Source organism: Suricata suricatta, chromosome 14 (genome assembly GCF_006229205.1).
Source record: "Suricata suricatta isolate VVHF042 chromosome 14, meerkat_22Aug2017_6uvM2_HiC, whole genome shotgun sequence".
NCBI classification, from domain to species: domain Eukaryota; kingdom Metazoa; phylum Chordata; class Mammalia; order Carnivora; family Herpestidae; genus Suricata; species Suricata suricatta.
This window is the reverse complement of record NC_043713.1, coordinates 61,678,897-61,697,586: the sequence shown is the minus strand read 5'-3', so window position 1 is coordinate 61,697,586 and position 18,690 is coordinate 61,678,897. Positions and strand designations below refer to the sequence as shown.

At 39.5% G+C, this 18,690-nt stretch overlaps 1 protein-coding gene across 3 annotated transcripts in view; it reads left to right on the top strand.

The window, feature by feature from the left end:
• The window catches only part of CLTCL1 (clathrin heavy chain like 1), a 106,785-nt gene that overhangs the window by 28,937 nt on the left and 59,158 nt on the right, over positions 1–18,690 (top strand). For all 3 annotated transcript variants that reach the window (XM_029922013.1, XM_029922012.1, XM_029922014.1), the window contains exons 3-5: positions 215–483; positions 13,164–13,325; positions 15,689–15,802. In XM_029922013.1, coding sequence (XP_029777873.1) covers positions 215–483; positions 13,164–13,325; positions 15,689–15,802 — 545 coding nt within the window. The remainder of the gene's footprint in view (positions 1–214; positions 484–13,163; positions 13,326–15,688; positions 15,803–18,690) is intronic.

Here is an 18,690-nt window from a genome sequence, read left to right as displayed (position 1 = left end):
GAGAATGAACTGAGGGTTGAGGGGGAAGGGGGAAGGGGGAAAAGAGGTGGTGGTGATGGTAGAGGGCACTTAAGGGGAAGAGCACTGGGTGCTGTATGGAAAACAATTTGACAATAAAATATTATGGAAAAAAATAAAATAAATAAGAGTGTAAGAATTTATCTTTTAGATTTTTAATTTATCTATCTCTAATCTCCATCACATCAAATACTAGCTGGAAAGACACTTCAAATCTTTAATATTGAAATGAAGAGTAAAATGAAGTCTCATACCATGGCAGAAGACGTGATTTTCTGGAAATGGGTCTCTGTGAATACTGTTGCCCTCGTGACCGAGACCACAGTCTACCACTGGAGCATGGAAGGTGACTCTCAGCCCGTGAAGATGTTTGATAGACATGCCAGTCTGGCAGGGTGCCAGATGATCCACTACCGGACTGATGAGTATCAGAAGTGGCTGCTCCTCGTTGGCATCTCAGCTCAGGTAAGCTTTTGCCTGCCTTCAGGGACTGGTTGGATGGAATGTAAAGGTGTAATATTAAAGTTGGTATAGGTGTGAGGCAGAAGAAATAGGCCCAAGCCTAAAAGAAATAGAGGTTAAGAAGAAATCCAAACATTGGATCATATAAGAATTTTAATTTAACTTTGGCCATTAACTCCATTGGGTTCCTGATATTCATTCCATAAACTATTTTTGGCACAGTTTTGAGAAGTGAATTGTTGAGGGATTTTGTAGCGGCACTTGGAATCTATATAGGTTTATGGGAAATAGTTTTGGGGCCCTATTTTAAGGGCTTAGGTGGAATGTGACTAATCCATATAGTTTTATAATGAAAGCAGTAACTTTCTGCTATGCTTCCTTTTTTCATTCTGGTGGCTAATTCAGTTACCAGAGACTTGGTACCACAGGGTGTTTGGCCTTAGATCTATTTTGGCTAATTCCAGCCTTTGAGTGGTTTTCCATAGCCTAGCGAGGAAAGTATAAGTGTGGGATTCTAGCACTCAGAACTGTCAAACATTTGAAGAGAGTGCTGTAGGAGCTGTAAGAGAATACCTTAAGTCAGAAAGGGCCCATGACAGAGGGGGCCTCTAGGCTGCATTTTGCCAGCTATAACAGTGCACTTGGGAAGGAAGCTGTGTGCAAAGGCAGGAAGTGGAAGAGAATGGCTCTTTCTGGGAGTCTGGGGTCATCCATTTTCGCCGATACCTATAGGATGCATAAGAGGCAGCTAGCAGGGCAAGGCTCAGAGATGGGTGAGGGCAAGACTGAGGTGCATGTTTCTGGCAGTGGTAATTGTGAAACAGGTTTTAAAGTGAGAGTGATATGATTTATTTTCCTTCTCTGCAGCGTGTTGGGGTAGAAATAATGCTGTCAGTGATGTTGAGAAAGGACCACCATGAAGACTGGAAGCTGGAAAGCTAGTTGACAGGGAGATACAGGAATAAAGCCATATAGTGTGTTCTGGAGTAAAGACGTGTATGAGAAGGGTGAAGAGTGAGCAAAGCTGGAAGGAGTACTTCTCTCTACTTTGGAAGTCTCTTCCACTCTGCACCTCCCAGAAGTGAGCCTAGAGATGAACTGGAGATGCAAGGGTTGAGATTTTATTTTTGTTTGCTTGTTTATTTTTTTGTTAAGTAATCTATGCCCAGCGTGGGGCTTGAACTCACAACCCGGAGATCAAGGGTTGCATGCTCTAATGACTGAGCCAACCAGTTGCCCCGAGGCAAGGCTTGAGATTTTAGAGGTAAATCTCAGAGGCTAGAACTTGGAGGTACATGAGATGCCTCTCAGGGAAAGGAGGGTTGGATGATGGACTAGCGTCTCAGAATGAGGCATAGATGAGGGAGAGTTGACCTATCTCTGCTCTAACCCTTCATCTTTGTATTACACTGATAGGTTTGTCTCCTCAGATTACACGAGTTCTTTGCTGAAATTTAAAGGACTTGCTTAGCCACAGAACCTTTCAGTGATAGGCCCATAGCTTCCATTCAGTCCCAGTTAACTTCTTGTTGTCAGGGCTGAGAGTTAAGCTGGACTGGCAATATATTGGTACAAAACCTCATATCACATCTGGAATAATAGTCATTCCCATTGCTTCTACACATGATATAACATTATAATACTTCACCCATAACAGCTTGTTTGGGTCTAATTGCCCAGGCTTCCATTAAAGGATTAATTTTACACCTATGTCATTTTCTGTGATGTATTATCTATTAGTTGGAATGATTTCCTCTTGGGAGTTACTAACCGTAGAGTAGAAGCTGTTTATGGAGTTTTTCTCATGTGGAAACTGCCATTGGCTTTCCATTGAAAGGGTCTGGATGTTGCTGGCCCTTATGGTGGGCAGAGGTGGCAGACAGTTCAGGGGTTACTAATGGAAATGAAGACAGGAGTGTTTATGATGTGAGGGGTGAGGAGTGTACCCTACACAGAGCCTGCAGATGCTGAGATGAATTGTGAGAGAGTCACAAACAGGTAAAACCTATATGCCACATGCTGTCATGGTAAATTTTCAGATGATATTGGCATGAAAACAGAATTGAGGCTCAGTTAGTTATGCATCTGACTCGTGATTTTGGCTCAGATCATGATTGCATGGCTATGGAATCAAGCCCCACTTTGGGCTCCATGCTGGGTGTGGAGCCAGATTGTTATTCTCTCCCTTCCTCTCCTTCTGCCCCTCCTCACCCTCAAAAAAAAAAAAAAAAAAAAAGAAAAAGAAAGAAGAGAAGAAAGAAAGAATTGATTCACTCTCCCTTTGTGAAGACAGGAGGGAAGCTGGTAACCTTTCATGCTATTCAAGAGTCAATGGGAAAGTTATGGGGCGCCTGGGTGGCTCAGTTAAGTGTCCAACTTCGGCTCAGATCATGATCTTGCAGTTTGTGAGTTCACACCCCGCTTTGGGCTCTATGCTGATGGCTCAGACTGGAGCCTGCTTCGGATTCTGTGTCTCCTTCTCTCTCTGTTCCTCCCCTGTTCAGCTCTGTCTGTCTCTCTCTCTCTCAAAATAAATAAACATTAAAAAAAATTTTAAATGGTTAATATTTTTAAGATGTTAATACTCCCCAAATTGATCCTAATTGATCTGAAGAGTCAGTGTAATCTCTATCAGAATACCAGCTAACTTTTATGTAGAAATTGATAAGCTGACCCTAAAATTCATATGGAATTGCAAGGAACTCTGAACAGCCAAAACAGTCTTGATGAAAACAAAACAAGAGGAAGCATACTTCCCAATTTCAAGACTTGCTACAAACTCATCAAGACAGTATAGTACCAAGATAAGATTAGGCATATAGATCAATAAGATAGAATTGAGAGTCCAGAAATATACCTTTACATTTATGGTCAGTTGATTGTTTTGATAAGGATGCCAAGACAATTCAGTGGAGGAAAGAATAGTCTGTTCAACAAATGGTTTGGAGACATTGGATATCTCTATATACAAAAGCATGAAATTGAACCCCTACCTCTAACTGAAAGTGGATCAGACCCAAATGTAAGAGCTGAAGCTGTAAAACTCTTAGGAGAAAACATAGGAGCCAATCTTAGTGACCTTGAGTTAAGCAGGACCTTTGTAGATAACATCAAAAGCATAAGCACCAAAGAAAAACAAATTAAACAAAATTAAAATCTTTTGTGCTACAAATGATACCATCAGTAAAGTGAAAAAATAACCTCCATTTGGAGAAAATATTTCAAGATCAAATATCTGACAAAGGACTTGTATCCAGAGTATATGAAGAACTCTTAATTCAATGATAAAAAGGCAAATAGTTTGGTTTACAAATGGATAAATGATTTGAACAGATATTTCTCCAAAATGCTATCTACATGGCCAATAACACATAAAGAGATGTTTGACATCATTAGTCATTGTGGAGATACAAATCAAAAACACAATGTGAGGGGCACCTGTTTGGCTTAGTCACTGGAGCATACAGCTCTTGATCTCAAGGTCATGAGTTCAGGCTTCACATTGGGCATAGAACTTACTTAAAAAAACAAAACAAAGAGAAAATATGGGTATCACTTCACACCTACTAGGATGACTATAATAAAAAAAATCGACAGTAATAAATGTTGCCACGGATGTAGAGAAATCTGAACCCTCATACCTTATTAGTGGGAATGTAAAATGCACAGCATAGTGGAAAATAGTTTGGCAATTCCTCAAAAAGTTAAATGTAGAGTTAACATGTGACCGAGGAATTCCACTCCTAGTTATATACCCAAGAGAAATGAAAATATACGTCCACACAAAATATTATACACAGAACATCAGCAGGATTAGTGGAGAAAGGACCTTTGAAAATCTCCATAAAAGCAGTGAGAACACTGGAAGCAATTCTCAAATCAACTTTTTCAGTCTGGAAATTAACCATGAACTTAAAAGAAATCCAGAGAACTTTTATTTAAGAACATTTGCTATATCTTAGAACAGCAAGCTTGGTGACATTTTATCTTGTAGTATTTTGATAGCCTTGAGAACCAATAGCTCCACAAATTGGTGAAATACAGCAATAGCATCTAAAGGAGGCAAGAATGGTTTACAGCTTCCCCTAATAACACCTTTCCAGATAAATGCCATTATTTGACATGTCTAACAATTTCTTGGAAATCTCCATTCACAGACATTGTCTTTTATTTCTTGCTCAGTGCAAACAGCCTTATCTCCTGGGACACTTATGATACACTATCAGTAGCAATTGTTTAACATCACAGTTGCCTGTGGGAATGATAATAGTTGAGGCAAATAAGAAGCTGACTAAAAATTAAAAAGAAAGGAATGGGCTGTTCATAGGGGGGCTTTCAAGAGCTGCAGCATATGTTCTTGGGAATCTGGAAGACCCTGTACATGTACAAGGCTGTGTACCTTTCCAGGAAGAATTGACAAGGCCCTAAGTTCTCACCTCTGGCTGATCTCAAGGCTCTGTACAATCAGAATATGAAGGCTAAAGGCCAAGGCAATATTGTAAACTGCCTGTCAAAGTATTGAAGACCTGTCTCAACACACACACACACACACACACACACACACACACACACACACAATCTCAGCAAAGGCTAACACTCAAGGCATTTATTTAAGGAATCTCTTTCAAATTATTAACTGACCAGCAAGCTGTATAGAGACCACAGGGACCACATATGACAAAGAATACAGACTTTACAGAATCAGTTCAGGAAATTTGCTGAATAAACAAATACAGTAAGCTCAGGAAATGGGGGAATATCTGTTTCCAGAATTATTACTTTATGTTATTTAAAATATCCAGCATTTAACAACAACGGCAAAAATGAAATGTGCAAAGAAACAAAGTATAGCCCATACTCAAAGTGGTCAATAGAGACTATTTTGAGGAAGCCCAGGCTTGGAGTTCCTTTCAAAAAGACTTTAAGTCGGCTATTTTAAATATGTCCAGAGAACTAATGAAAAGCATACCCAGAGAACTAAAGGAAAGTATGAGAACAATGTCTCTCCACATAAATCATAACAATAAAAAACTAGGGCAAACACATAACATATAGACTTGTTCAGTCACTTTGTTTTACACCTGAAAGAAATGAAACATTGTATATCAACATTGTATATTCATTATTGTGTATTTATCAATAACACTGTATTCAAAAAAGTGAAAGTTTTACAGTTACATCAAAAATATTAAATGACTAGGAATGAATCTAAAGTGAATATGTGAGCTTGTATATGCTCTCTCTCTAAAATAAAATTATAAAAAATATAATGAAAAAAAAAACCTAGCCTATAAGGGTGCCTGGCTGTAGAGCATACAACTCTTGATCTCAGGCTTGTGAGTTCAAGCCCCATGTTGGACCAAAAGAACAGCTTTAAAAAAAAAAAAAAGACCACCACTGTAGGCCAGCATACACATAGTCAGAGTCCCACAAGGAGAGAAAGAAAGGGGAAGAAAGAATATTTGAAGAAATAATGGCCCCAAACCTAGCAAATTTGATGAAAACCATTCATCTCCACAGTGAGGAAGCTCAAAGAGATCCACAACCAGATATTATAACTAAACTATCAAAAGACAAAGAACTTGACAGCAATAATAAAGAAGCAAACTAATCTTGTACAATGGACTCTCAATCAGATTAACAACTGATTTCTCATCAGAAACCATCCAGGCCAGAAGGCAGTGGTATGATATAATCAAAGTGCTTTAAGAAAACAATAAAAGATTGTCAACCAAGAATTCTATATCTAGCAAAATTATTCTTCAAATAATGGAGGGAAAATTAAGGCATTTCCAGATAAACAAAAGCTGAGAGAATTTGTAAGAGATCAGCCCTATAAGAAATACTAAAGAGAATCTTTCAAGTGGAAGTGAAAAGATCCCAGTCAGTAATGCAAACCCACATAAATAAATAAATAGCACTAGCATGAATAACTGTATAGGAAAATATAAAAGACTGCATAAATATAGTTTTTATTTTGATTTTTTTTCTGGTGTGTTAAGACTACTTAAGCAGTGATTATGAATCTGTGCTAGTAGGTTTATAAAACATATAAATAATTACTTTGCATGACAAAACCAAGGAGAAGGAGGAATGGAACAATAAAGATGCAAAGCTTTTGTATACTATAGGAATTGATATTAACCCAAATTAGATTGTTATAAATTAAAAGCTTAATTGTAATCCCGAGGCAACCACTGAGAAAGAGACTTTTAAAAATTGTAAAAGAAATAACGAGATAATCAGAATGACCCACTAGAAAATATTTAAACAGAAGAAGGTAGTAATAAAATAATAGAGAAAGAAAGAAGACATAGACATAGAAAGCAAATAGCAAACTGGCAGAAGTAAATCTTATCAGTAACTGCATTAAATCGATTAAACACAGGGCAGAGATTGGCAGAATATTTAATGTTTTTTTAAGTTTCTTTATTTTGAGAGAGAGAAAGAGACAGAGCATGTAAGCAGGGAACGGACAGAGAGAGAGAGGGAGAGAAAGAATCCCAAGCAGGCTCTGCACTGTCAGCACAGAGCCTGATGCAGGGCTCAAACTCACAAGCTGTGATATTATGACCTGGGCCAAAACCATGAGTTGGACACTTAACCAACTGAACCATGTAGGCTCCCCAGACATTGGAAGAATATTAAAGAAAAACAACAATCCATGATCCAACTATATATGCTATCTACAAGAGACACACTTTAAATTCAAAGATACAATGGATTGAAAGAAGATGGGAAAGATACACCATGCTTATTATACCCAGAAGAAGCTGGATGGCTATCTTAATATCAGATAAAATAGACTTTAAGATAAAAATTATTACTAAAAATTTATATATAAATATTTATAGCAACATTATTTATTTACTTTTTTTAAGTTTATATTTAAATTCCAGTTAACAATATAGTGTTATGTTAGTTTCAGGTGTGCAATATAGTGATAGAACACTTAATCCCGATCACCTCTTTTACCCTCCCACCACCCTCCCACCTCTTCTCTGGTAACCATCAGTAACAACATTATTTATTTTAGCCAAAAGGTGGAAGCAGCCCAAATATTCACCAACTGATAAAGTGCATAAATGTATATCCCATACAGTGTGATATTTATTTGACAATAAAAAGAAGTACGGTTGACCATTGAACAACATGGTTTGAACTACACAGGTCCACCTATACATGGCTCTTTTTTAGTAAATACAATACAGTATCGTAAATGTATTTTCTCTTAGAATTTTCTTAACATTTTCTTTTCTCTAGCTTACCTTATAATGAATGCAGTATATAATACATATAATATACAAAATGTATGCTATTTGACAATGTTTTTGCTAAGGCTTTTAGACAACAGTAAGCTATTAGTAGTTAAGTTTTTGAGAGTCAAAAGTGATAGATTTTTTACTGTGTCAGGGTCCATGACCCTAACCCTCACATTGTTAAAGTGTCTACTGATACATGCTATACCATGTTTAACCTTGGAAATATGAAGCTAAGTGAAAGATACCAGCACAAAAAACTACATACTATATGATTCCATTTTTATGAGACATTTAGAATGGTTATCTACAGAGATCAAAAATGGGTAGGTTGCTCTGACTGGGGGTGGAGTGTGGGAGGTGGGAATGGGCATTGACTGCTAATGAGGTTTCTGTTAAGGGATAAAACTATTTTGTTTGTTTATTTATTTTTAATGTTTATTTTTGAGAGAGAGAGACAGTGTGAGCAGGGGAGGGAAAAGTATTTTAAAATTACATTGTAGTGATGGTTGTTCAATCTTGTGAATAAACTGAAAAACATTGGTGGGTAGTATGCTTCAAATGAATGAACTATGTGGTATATGAATTATATCTCAATAAAGGTGTTAAAAATACCTTTAGGAATCATACTTATTTATAAGGAGATCATCATGTTTGAGAAATATTTTAAAAGAAAAGATTGTGGGGCACCTGGGTGGCCTAGTCGGTTAAGCATCTGACTCTTGATTACAGCTCAGGTCATGATCTCACAGTTTGTGAGGTCAAGCCCCATGTGGGGTTCTGCACTGGCAGAGCAGAGCCTGCTTGGGATTCTCCCTCTCTCTCTCTGCCCCTCCCCCACTCATGTTCCATATCTCCCTCAAAATAAACTTTTAAAAACTAATAAATAAAATATGATAACAATGTTAGTTATTTGTGCTTTACTGACAAAAATAAAAATGAACAAATAAAAAAAAAATCCAAAAACTATTTCTATTCTTCTGACATCAAAGATGTTGGCTTTTCTACACCAAAAATCACTAATTCTCTGTGGACACCAGCTGGAGGTCCAAGAATTAGTGCAGACCCCACAGGTTAAGGGTCCAATTCCATAAGACTGCTTCCGTGTCTTCAGAAGCCAGCCTCAAGTCCCAGGCCACCAGTACCTTGATCAACAAGCTATAAATCGGGGATTCCCACAACCTTAGGTTCGATAATTTGCTAGCATGGCTCATATAGCCCAGGAAGTTACTTTACTATTACTGATTCCTTTAAAATGACATATATTAAAAAGGAGCTCTCTGAATTCTAAAATTCAGGATTGTTTTATGGAGATTTTCATGATCATTGGTGGTTAACTCTCTCTCCAGCCCCATTCCCTTTCCTGGAGGTCAGGATGGAGTGAGGCTGAAAATTCCAAACTGCTAAGTATGCCTTGGCCCTTATGGTGATGAGACCCCATCCTGAAGCTATCTAGGTCCTCCAGCCACCAGTCATTTTCATTAGCCTACCAAAGAACACTTCTAATCACTTTGGATATTCCAAGGGTCATTGAAGCTTTTGTCTCACAAAGATGTGCCAATCACTCATATCACTTAGGAAATTACAAGGGTTTTAGGAGGTCTGTGTCCACAGCCAGAGACGAGGACTAAATATGTATTTCTTCTTATACTATCACATAACCATTCAACAACGACAAACCCATGGGCATAAGGATAGACATGTAGACGAATGAATAGAACTGAAAGTCTAGGAATAAACCCATACATTTATGGCCAGTTGATTTTTGTCAGTGGGAAAAGACTGTTCTCTTCAACAAATGGTGCTAGGATACCAGGATATTCACATGCAAAAGAATGGAATTGGAGGGATCCCTGGGTGGCTCAGTCTGTTAAGCTTCTGACTTCAGCTCAGGTCTTGATCTCACGTTTCATGGGTTTGAGCCCCGCGTTGGTCTCTGTGCTGACAGCTAGCTCAGAGCCTGAAGCCTGTCTCTGGATTCTGTGTCTTCCTTTCTCTGACCCTTCCCTGCTCACGCTGTCTCTCTGTGTCCCTTTAAAAACATTTTAAAAATTAAAAAAAAAGAATGGAATTGGACTCCTACGTCATACCACATGTAAAAAATCAAAGTGGATCAAAGACCTAAATACAAAAGGCTGTATGTAAAACTGTAAAACCTTGGGAAGAAGACATAGGAAATGTTCATGACTTTGTGTTTGGCAATGGATTCTTAGGTATAATACCAAAAGTAAGCTCAACAAAAGAAAAACCTGTAAATTGGACTTAGTAAAAAAAAAAAACATTTGTGAATCAAAGGATTGTCAAGAAAATGAAAAGACAAACCTACAGAATGGTAGAAAGTATTTGTAAATCATTTATCTGAGAAGAATCTAGTATCTAGAATATATAGACAACACTTATAATTCAACAACAAAAAGATGTCCAATATTAAGATGGGCAAAAAGACTTCAATAGACATTTATCCAGAGATATACAAATAGCTGACAAGCACATGAAAAGATGCTCAACATCATTAGTCACTATGGAATTGTAAATCAAAACTAGAGTGAGGTACCACCCACTGGGATAGTTGTAATTTTTTTTAATGGGAAATAACAAGTGTTGGCAAGGATATGGAGTAATTGGAATCCTTGTACATCAGTAGTGGGAATGTAAAATGGTTCAGCTCCTGTGGAATACAGATTGATGGTTCCTCAAAAATTTTAACATTAAAGTTACCTTTTGACCTAGCAATTCCATGCCTAGGCAGCTACCCAAGAAAAAAATAGTGAAAACATCCATACAAAAACTTGTACACAAATATTTATAGCAGCATTATTTGTAATACCTAAAAGATGGAAACAACCCAAATGTTCACCACTGGATGAATGGATAAACCAAAATCTATACAGAAATGGAATATCACTCAACCCTAAAAATGAATGAAATACTGATATAGACTATAACATGGGTAGACATAGAAAAACTTCACTAAGTGAACTAAGACACAAGGGCCACATATTTTATGATTCCATTTATATGAAATATTTAGGTAAATCTATAAGACAAAAGACTAGTGGTTGCCAGGGGCTGGGGGGAGGGGAGATGGACCCAAACTTTTAATACACACAGATTTTTCTGGATGATGGAAATGTTTTGAAACCATATAGAGGTGGTGGTTGCACAATATTGTGAAGATACTAAATGTCATTGCATTGAACCCTTTAAAATGGGTAATTTTATGTTATATGAATTTAATCTCAATAATAAGGAGACAGGAGGAGAAAGGAGGGTGGATTTTGCCTACCCCTGTCTAAGCATTTGCAAATACTTCCCCGTTTGTCAGAGCTTTTCTCCTTATGTTGTGACCTCTTACTCCAGCCTAGATGTCACTGGAAAGCCTTCCCTTACTCAACAGGGTCTGTCTTATCACTCTACCCTGGGTCATAGCAGTCAGAACCCTGTATTGACTTGCTTGCTTCCTTGCTCACAAACATGTGTCCTTAAGGGAAGGGTCTGGGTCATACTCACTTTCCTTTTTTTTCTTTGTTTATTTTTTTCCTCTTTTATTTTTTACTTTTTTTTTTCTTAATGTTTATTTTTGAGAGAGAGGGACAGAGTGCAAGCTGGGAAGGAGCAGAGAGAGGGAAGGAGACACAGAATCTGAAACAGGCTCCAGGCTCTGAACTGTCAGCACAGAGCCTGACGTAGGGCCCGAACCCACAAACCATGAGATCATGACCTGAGCCAAAGTCCGACACTTAACCAACTAACTGACCCACCCAGACACCCATATTCACTTTCGTTATCCTTAGCTCTTCACATGGTGCCTGGCACAAAGAAAGCACTTTTGCATTGAATCTTTGTCAGCTACAATTCTCAACATGCCCTTTCCCAAAGCATTCATAATACTCAGCACCCCCATGAGGTGGACTTTACCAGGCAGGGGCCTAAGGCTCAGAAGCAGGTCACAGACCCAAGGCTACACCTGTAGCCCATGAGTGGGTTCATGAGGACAGGCAGTACAGGAATCCAGGTTTGTCTTGATTTGAGGTGTTCTCTCTGTTCCTCCTCTTCTTCTTGGCTTTAGTTTATTCTTCTATAGCATTGGGACTCAAAGGCACTGTCTCCATATCGTCTCCAATCTTCCCATCCTGTCCTGGGAGGATGAGTCTTGTCCTATACTTACTACTCTCATTTATTTTTTTTAATAGTTTATTTTCAAATTGGATTCCATATAACACCCAGTGCTTCTCCCCACAAGTGCCCCCCACCTTGACCATCACCCCCTTCCCTCCCTCCCCCTCCCCCTTCAGTCCATGGTTCATTTTCAGTATTCAGTAGTCTCTTCATGATTTGTGTACTTCACTCTCCCCAAATCTCTTTCCCCCTTCCTCTCCCCATGGTCCTCTCTTATTACTCTCATTTAAAAATGTTATTGTTCATTCTGTTGTTAGAGTGTACACATTTACATTTATCTACAAGTTGCTCCCCTACTTCTCCTTCTTCCCAGCCCTTGGCAACCACTGGTCCACTCTGTCTCTCTGGGTATTTCATGTATGGAAATAATAATATGTGGCCTTTGTGAGTGCATGTTTTCAAGGTTTATCCATGTTGTAGCATGAATTGGTATCTTGTGTAGTACTTTCACACAAGTCTGCTAATAGAAAAGTACGAAGAAAAGGATCTTAAGAAGAAAAAAGTTACGCCCCTTTTTGGCCCTTGTTTCCCTTTTTAAGGAGTGGGGGTAGGTGGCAGATATACTGAGGATCTGAATTTTACCCACTGACTGCACAGGGCCTCATTCAGCTGGGGTGGTGATTTGAATGTTGATTTCTAAGAGCTTGAGCTGTAGTTCTGTTATGTCTCATTTTTGAGCACTTGACATTGGGTAAAAATGTATTGAAATTCTTTGCTGGAAAATATAAGTGAGTTCTAAGTTTTATGAAAGACATTAGCCTTATTGGGTTTACTAAATACAATTTTTGCTATTTATAAATTTCAGAAAACCCAATTTTCAGAAATAGTCCACAATCTCTTCCTGATTTAATTACTCTGCACACTTTAGAGTTTGTGTCCTCCCAATACTTACTTTATTTGAATATTTATGTGTGTGCATGTGTGTGTGTAGAATATACGTATATATTTATATGTACATACATCGTATATGCACTCACATATACACAAACATACATATATGCAAACACATTTTGCATTTAACATATCGGGACCATCTGTCTTACTGTTTTGAAGTCTTATTTTTTCCCTGGTGTTTGCAGCCATCTTCCACATCAAATTTAGAGTTATATCATGTCTTTTAATATCTAACAAGCTTATTTTTTATTAGAGAAACTGTATCAACATATGAAACTTTCATTTTAGAAACATTTAACAATTTATATCCTCTCTTTTCTCTCCCTTTCATTGCAAAATGTGTTTTCTTAGCAAAACCGTGTAGTTGGGGCAATGCAGCTCTACTCTGTGGATAGGAAGGTTTCACAACCCATAGAAGGCCATGCTGCTGCTTTTGCAGAGTTCAAGAGCGAGGGGAATTCCAAGCCTGCCACCCTTTTCTGCTTTGCTGTACGTAGTCCTGCAGGGGGCAAGGTAAGATCTCCACTGTTTTTTCCCTCAGGAAAGTGTCCTGAATCAGTGTTAGGAGTCTGTACAAATGTAAATTGGTAGCCACTTAGCCAGCGTTCCAAAGCCAGTTTATAATTGGGAGTGGGGAACAGTCTACAGGTGCTTCATGTAAATGAAGGCTTTTACAATATTTAGAACAACTCACCTATGGTACATGTTGGTGGTTTCATAGCCAATCTTTGTAACGTCAGTGACATGAAGTCAGCTATCAATTAATTGGTCCTTTTGCCCTAAAAGTCCTCTTTGACAGCCTACTGAGCATGGGCGAGGCATGGTTTCTGCTCTCACATAGCAGTCTCACAGAGGCAACACAGAGCGAGTGTTTGCTATCCTAACAAAAGGTGCAGGTCCTGTGGGGTTCTGCCTAGATGCTGGGGTTGGGGTGGGAGTGCAAGGAGGAGGCCATGCTCTGGGAGTAAGTTGAGTTTTATTTGACTGGAGTGCGTGGCTAGCATCAGTTTGGCAGGAGTGCCATGGGTAGAGCTGTGAGGTCTGAGAGTTCATGTCAGTGAGACCTGTGGTCCCAGGGTTGCATCACTCACTTGGAAAGGGGCCTCAAAACAGTGTCCTTATCTCACTATACTCTTATCATACTTCCTGAACTCATTATTTTGGGTTGGTCACTAGTCCAGAAGTATTCCCCAAAAAAGAGCACTGGATCACTATGTGGCTTCCTAGACTTCCTTATCTTGAATATTCCTATTTGTATACTTCATAATATACATCATGCCCTCCTTAATTGAGAACCAATAGAAAAATAGGAGTCAGGCAAAACATCAGCCTGTACAAAGAGCTTGCTCTACTCTGTCATCTTAGACTGAGGCTTTCCACCTCATCACAGACAGAGCCGGGCAGCCACAGGCACCCTTGCAAGAGCAGAACCCATCCTGGCCAACTTGCCTGTGAAGAAGAGCTCAGAACAAGCACCCCTGTAAGACAGGTGTGCCTGGTTATCTTCTTCACTCAGCTGCCCCTCAGGCTAGTCCCCTCAGGCCAGTCTTCCATGAGGGATCCCCACAGCATCTGTCCTAAGAGCCACTTCATAATCTGTGGTTGAATCTCACCTCCCTTCCCATAGTGGCAGGTGGGGGTCCCTTCAGTGATTTTCTCAGCCTATGCCCCTTGCACAGGTCTTCCTTCTAATCCAGCCCAGCCGCGCTTATGGGAATGGCTCTCTAGTCTCCTCATATGGATCCCAGTTTTGTCTGGACTCCATTTCCTTGTTCCTTTCTTGTAGGCAGGTACCATTTGTCCATATCCTTGCCACTCTCCCACCACCTCCCTAAGAAGCCTGGCTTCTTTACCCAGGCTCCCACTTCTGTTGGCAGTACCACCATCCTTCCCAACTCCTAAGCAAGAAACCAGAGCTCTCAAGCTCCGTTCTGTTTGTGTTGCCACTGTCCAGCCTGTGGCAAGTCTCACATCTGTGGCAGATGAGGCCCTTGTTACCTATATTTGGGTTAGAGACTAGGTCCTCAGACCCACTCTACCCATCAAAAAGAATTTTCCCAAACTACCATTTCTCTTAAAGTGCCCATATGCTAGGAGTTTCAGTCTCCCTGCATCTTAACTCGCAGTGGTCCCTGCTCACTTGCTACATCAGCTTTCCCCTTCTATCCCATCTCTCTGCTTGCCTCAAGCCTCTTTGGTGTTTCCCCTCTCCCTCTCTGCCAGGCCAAATCCAACCTAAGTGTATACTCATAAGTTTTTCTACTGGGCACCACTTCCAACCCTCATTGTTTTGTGTCTCTCATCCACCTCCACTCAAGATTTATTTCCCAGACTTGTTTTTGGCTGTGGTACCTTTTCATTAGATGAGAGGAACTTGAAGCTATTCTGATAAAAGCAGGGATAGAACCCCTTGTCCACTGTCATTCTTCCCAATCCTCCAAGGATTTTTGTGACCCCCAGTATAACCTTGAAAAACTCACAGGCCTTTGGCACTGTCAGTTGTCTTGTGAATCTGGCATTCAGTTACACGATCTTGTATGTTGATATGTGTTAGCCTGAGCCCATGTCAGGAGAGCCCCTTGTTTCATGGCCATCCACACTAATGCCCAGAGAAGCAGGAAAGTGACTCAGCCAACATGCTGAACCTAAACTTTGCTCAGGTTTCCTGGCATTGGTTTTTCGTATTGTCCTTGGTGGTAGGCAGCAGGTTAGTGAATAGCATGAGCATTCCAACCAAGAGATTATTTTGTCTTGTTTGAATGTAAATTTTATCATTAGCCTTACAGAGCATGGACTATGGCTCTACTTACCACTGTGCATTAGCATTATTCTGCCACCAATACGTTTACGTGAACTGACCTAAATCTCTTCTCTAGTTGCACATAATAGAAGTTGGACAGCCTGCAGCAGGAAACCAACCTTTTGTAAAGAAAGCTGTGGATGTGTTTTTCCCTCCAGAGGCTCAGACTGATTTCCCAGTGGCTATGCAGGTATGAATGTGCTACCTGCCATATGAGTTAGAACAAATCATAAATCTTGGGTGGAGGGGAACAACAGATAGCAGGTTCCTCTGCTTCAGAAGAAGCCCAATATATACATTAGAACACGGAGAAGAGGGCGCCTGGGTGGCTCAGTCGGTTAAGCCTCTGACTTCGGCTCAGGTCAGATCTCACGTTCGTGGGTTCGAGCCCTGCATCGGGCTCTGTGCTGACAGCTAGCTCAGAGCCTGGAGCCTACTTCAGATTCTGTGTCTCCCTCTCTCTCTGCCCCTCCCCCTCTCATGCTCTGTCTCTCTCTGTATCAAAAATAAATAAAATATTAAAAAAAAAAAGAACACGGAGAAGATAATGTCAATGTTCATTTAAAAAAATTTTTTAACACTTATTTATTTTTGAGAGACAGAGAGTGAGCAGAGGAGGGCAGAGAGAGAGGGAGACACAGAATCAAAGCAGGCTCCAGGCTCTGAGCTGTCAGCCCAGAGCCCGACGCGGGGCTCGAACCCACGAGCTGTGAGATCATGATCTGAGCCGAAGTCGGCCGCTTAATCAACTGAGCCACCCAGGTGCCCCTCAATGTTCATGTTTTAACTCATGCTACCTTAACAACACTCTAGAAAGGAGCACTCTTTTCTACAAACAGGACTTTGTCCAACTCATATACAGAGTCCCAGACCTTTGCTTTTTTATTACAAAAGACTAAATGTTCACTGTAGTACAAAAATATAAAGAGGAAAACAATCTTCTGTAGCTGAACCAATTCAATATAAAATATATCAAAGATGTCACTATTTGTTATATTTAAAAGTGAGATACACCTTTTCTGGACAAAATTAGAATCCCATTATATATGTAAAATCATACAATCTACCCCCCCACTTTTGCTCAGTACATGATAGGTATTTCTATAAGATATGACATTCTTTGTTAATATTTTGGGACATAAACATTTAATTTTAGGGATGTACTATAATTGTAGGGTACTGTAGTTATTTGCTTTTTATCTGTTCTCAAATATTTGACAATACTTAATGATGGTGTCTTTTTAAAAATTTTTAATGATATTTTTTAAGCTAGATTTCCAGAAATAGGTATGTGATCAAATGTAGTTTTTTTCCACAAAGTGAAATTGGCCTTTTCTGTATCTTACAGAAATAGATATGGTCCATCAATTTCCAATAATATCAATAAACATAATAGTAAAATTAAATATCCACTGAAATCCTACCCCACTGTTAACTGTGACTGCTCCCTTTGGAAGTATCTTTGTATGCATGTATTTACAAAGAAATATACAAATAGAGTCTTATGAAGTGGCTTGGCACTGGCCTGGGGCTTTATGACCTTCTCTTACTATATTGCAGATCATCCCATGCCAATAAAATGCATATAATATTCTAATGTCTGTATCTGTTCTGTGGATGTGCCCTAACTAACTTAGACAGTCCCCCATTTGGTATTTATGTTTACAGTGAATGCTTGTAGGAGCATTGTTGTCATATATCTTTGTGCATCAGTCCAAGGATAAACTCCTATATGTGAAACTGCTGGGTTAGAGTCATATGCACAACCACAGTGGCCAGTTCCCACTCCTGCCACCACCTCCCTGATAGCTGGACAGTGTCCAGTGAGCTTCATGTCCTTCCTGCGATTACTGTTAAGATGGAATGGGTTTACCACTCATACACACTTTGTTAATTACCTCTTCCCGATCTGGGCAGTTTTTCTCTTGGAGTCTTTATCTTACTTACGAGAACTCTTGTTTTTGGTTACTAAGTGCCTGATATATTTCAAATAAGTATCTTTTCATAGCCATAATAAGTTTATTTGTGGTGTGTTCTACCCTTATAGAAGTTTTGCATTTTTATGTGGCTTTAATGTCATGGTTTGAAAAGAATTCTACACCCCAAGATGAAGAAAATATTCACCACATTTTCTTCTATTACTTGCTTAGTTTTATTTGCTTTTTAAAAAAATTAATGTTTGTTTATTTTTGAGAGAGAGAGAAAGACAGAATATGAGTGGGGGAGGAGCAGAGAGTGATGTAGACACAGAATCAGAAGCAGGCTCCAGGCTCTTGAGTTGTCAGCACAGAGCCCAACATGGGGCTCAAACTCATGGACCGCCAGATCATGACCTGAGCTGAAGTCAGATGCTTAACTGACTGAGCCACCCAGAAACCCCAATTTTATTTGCATTTTATGTAAAAATCTTTGACCATCTGAAATTTACATTGATCTAAAGAATAGGATGGAGAACAAATTCTTTACCCTTCTCCTGCATCCCCATATAGCCAGCTGGTTATATTAACATTGTGATATGAAATACCTACTCATTCATGTCAAATTCTTGTATGTTTGATTTCTACTTCAAGATTCTCAGTTTTGTTTGTTTCTATTTCTTCCTATGCTAGTACCCCACTTTATTTTTTACCACCATACTTTTAATTACTATAGCTTTGAAGGGCCCCTAGATGACTGTCGGTTAAGCCCCCAACTTCAGCTCAGGTCATGATCTTGCAGTTCGTGGGTTCAAGCCTCACACTGGGCTCTGTGCTGTTGGCTCAGAGCCTGGAGCCAGCTGCAGATTCTGTGTCTCCCGCTCTCTGCCCCTCCCTCTCTCACTTCATGTCTGTCTCTCTCAAAAGTGAATAAACATTAAAGGAAGAGGGGGAGAGGGAGAGAGAGAGAGAGAGAGAGAGAGAGAGAGAAAGAGAATCCCAAGCAGGCACCACACTCAGCATGGAGTCCAATGCAGCGCTTAATCTCATGACCGCAAGACCATGACCTGAGCCAAAATCAAGAGTCAGACATTTAACCAACTGAGCCACCCAGCTACCCCTATAACACCTTTTTTTTAATGTTTATTTATTTTTGAGAGCG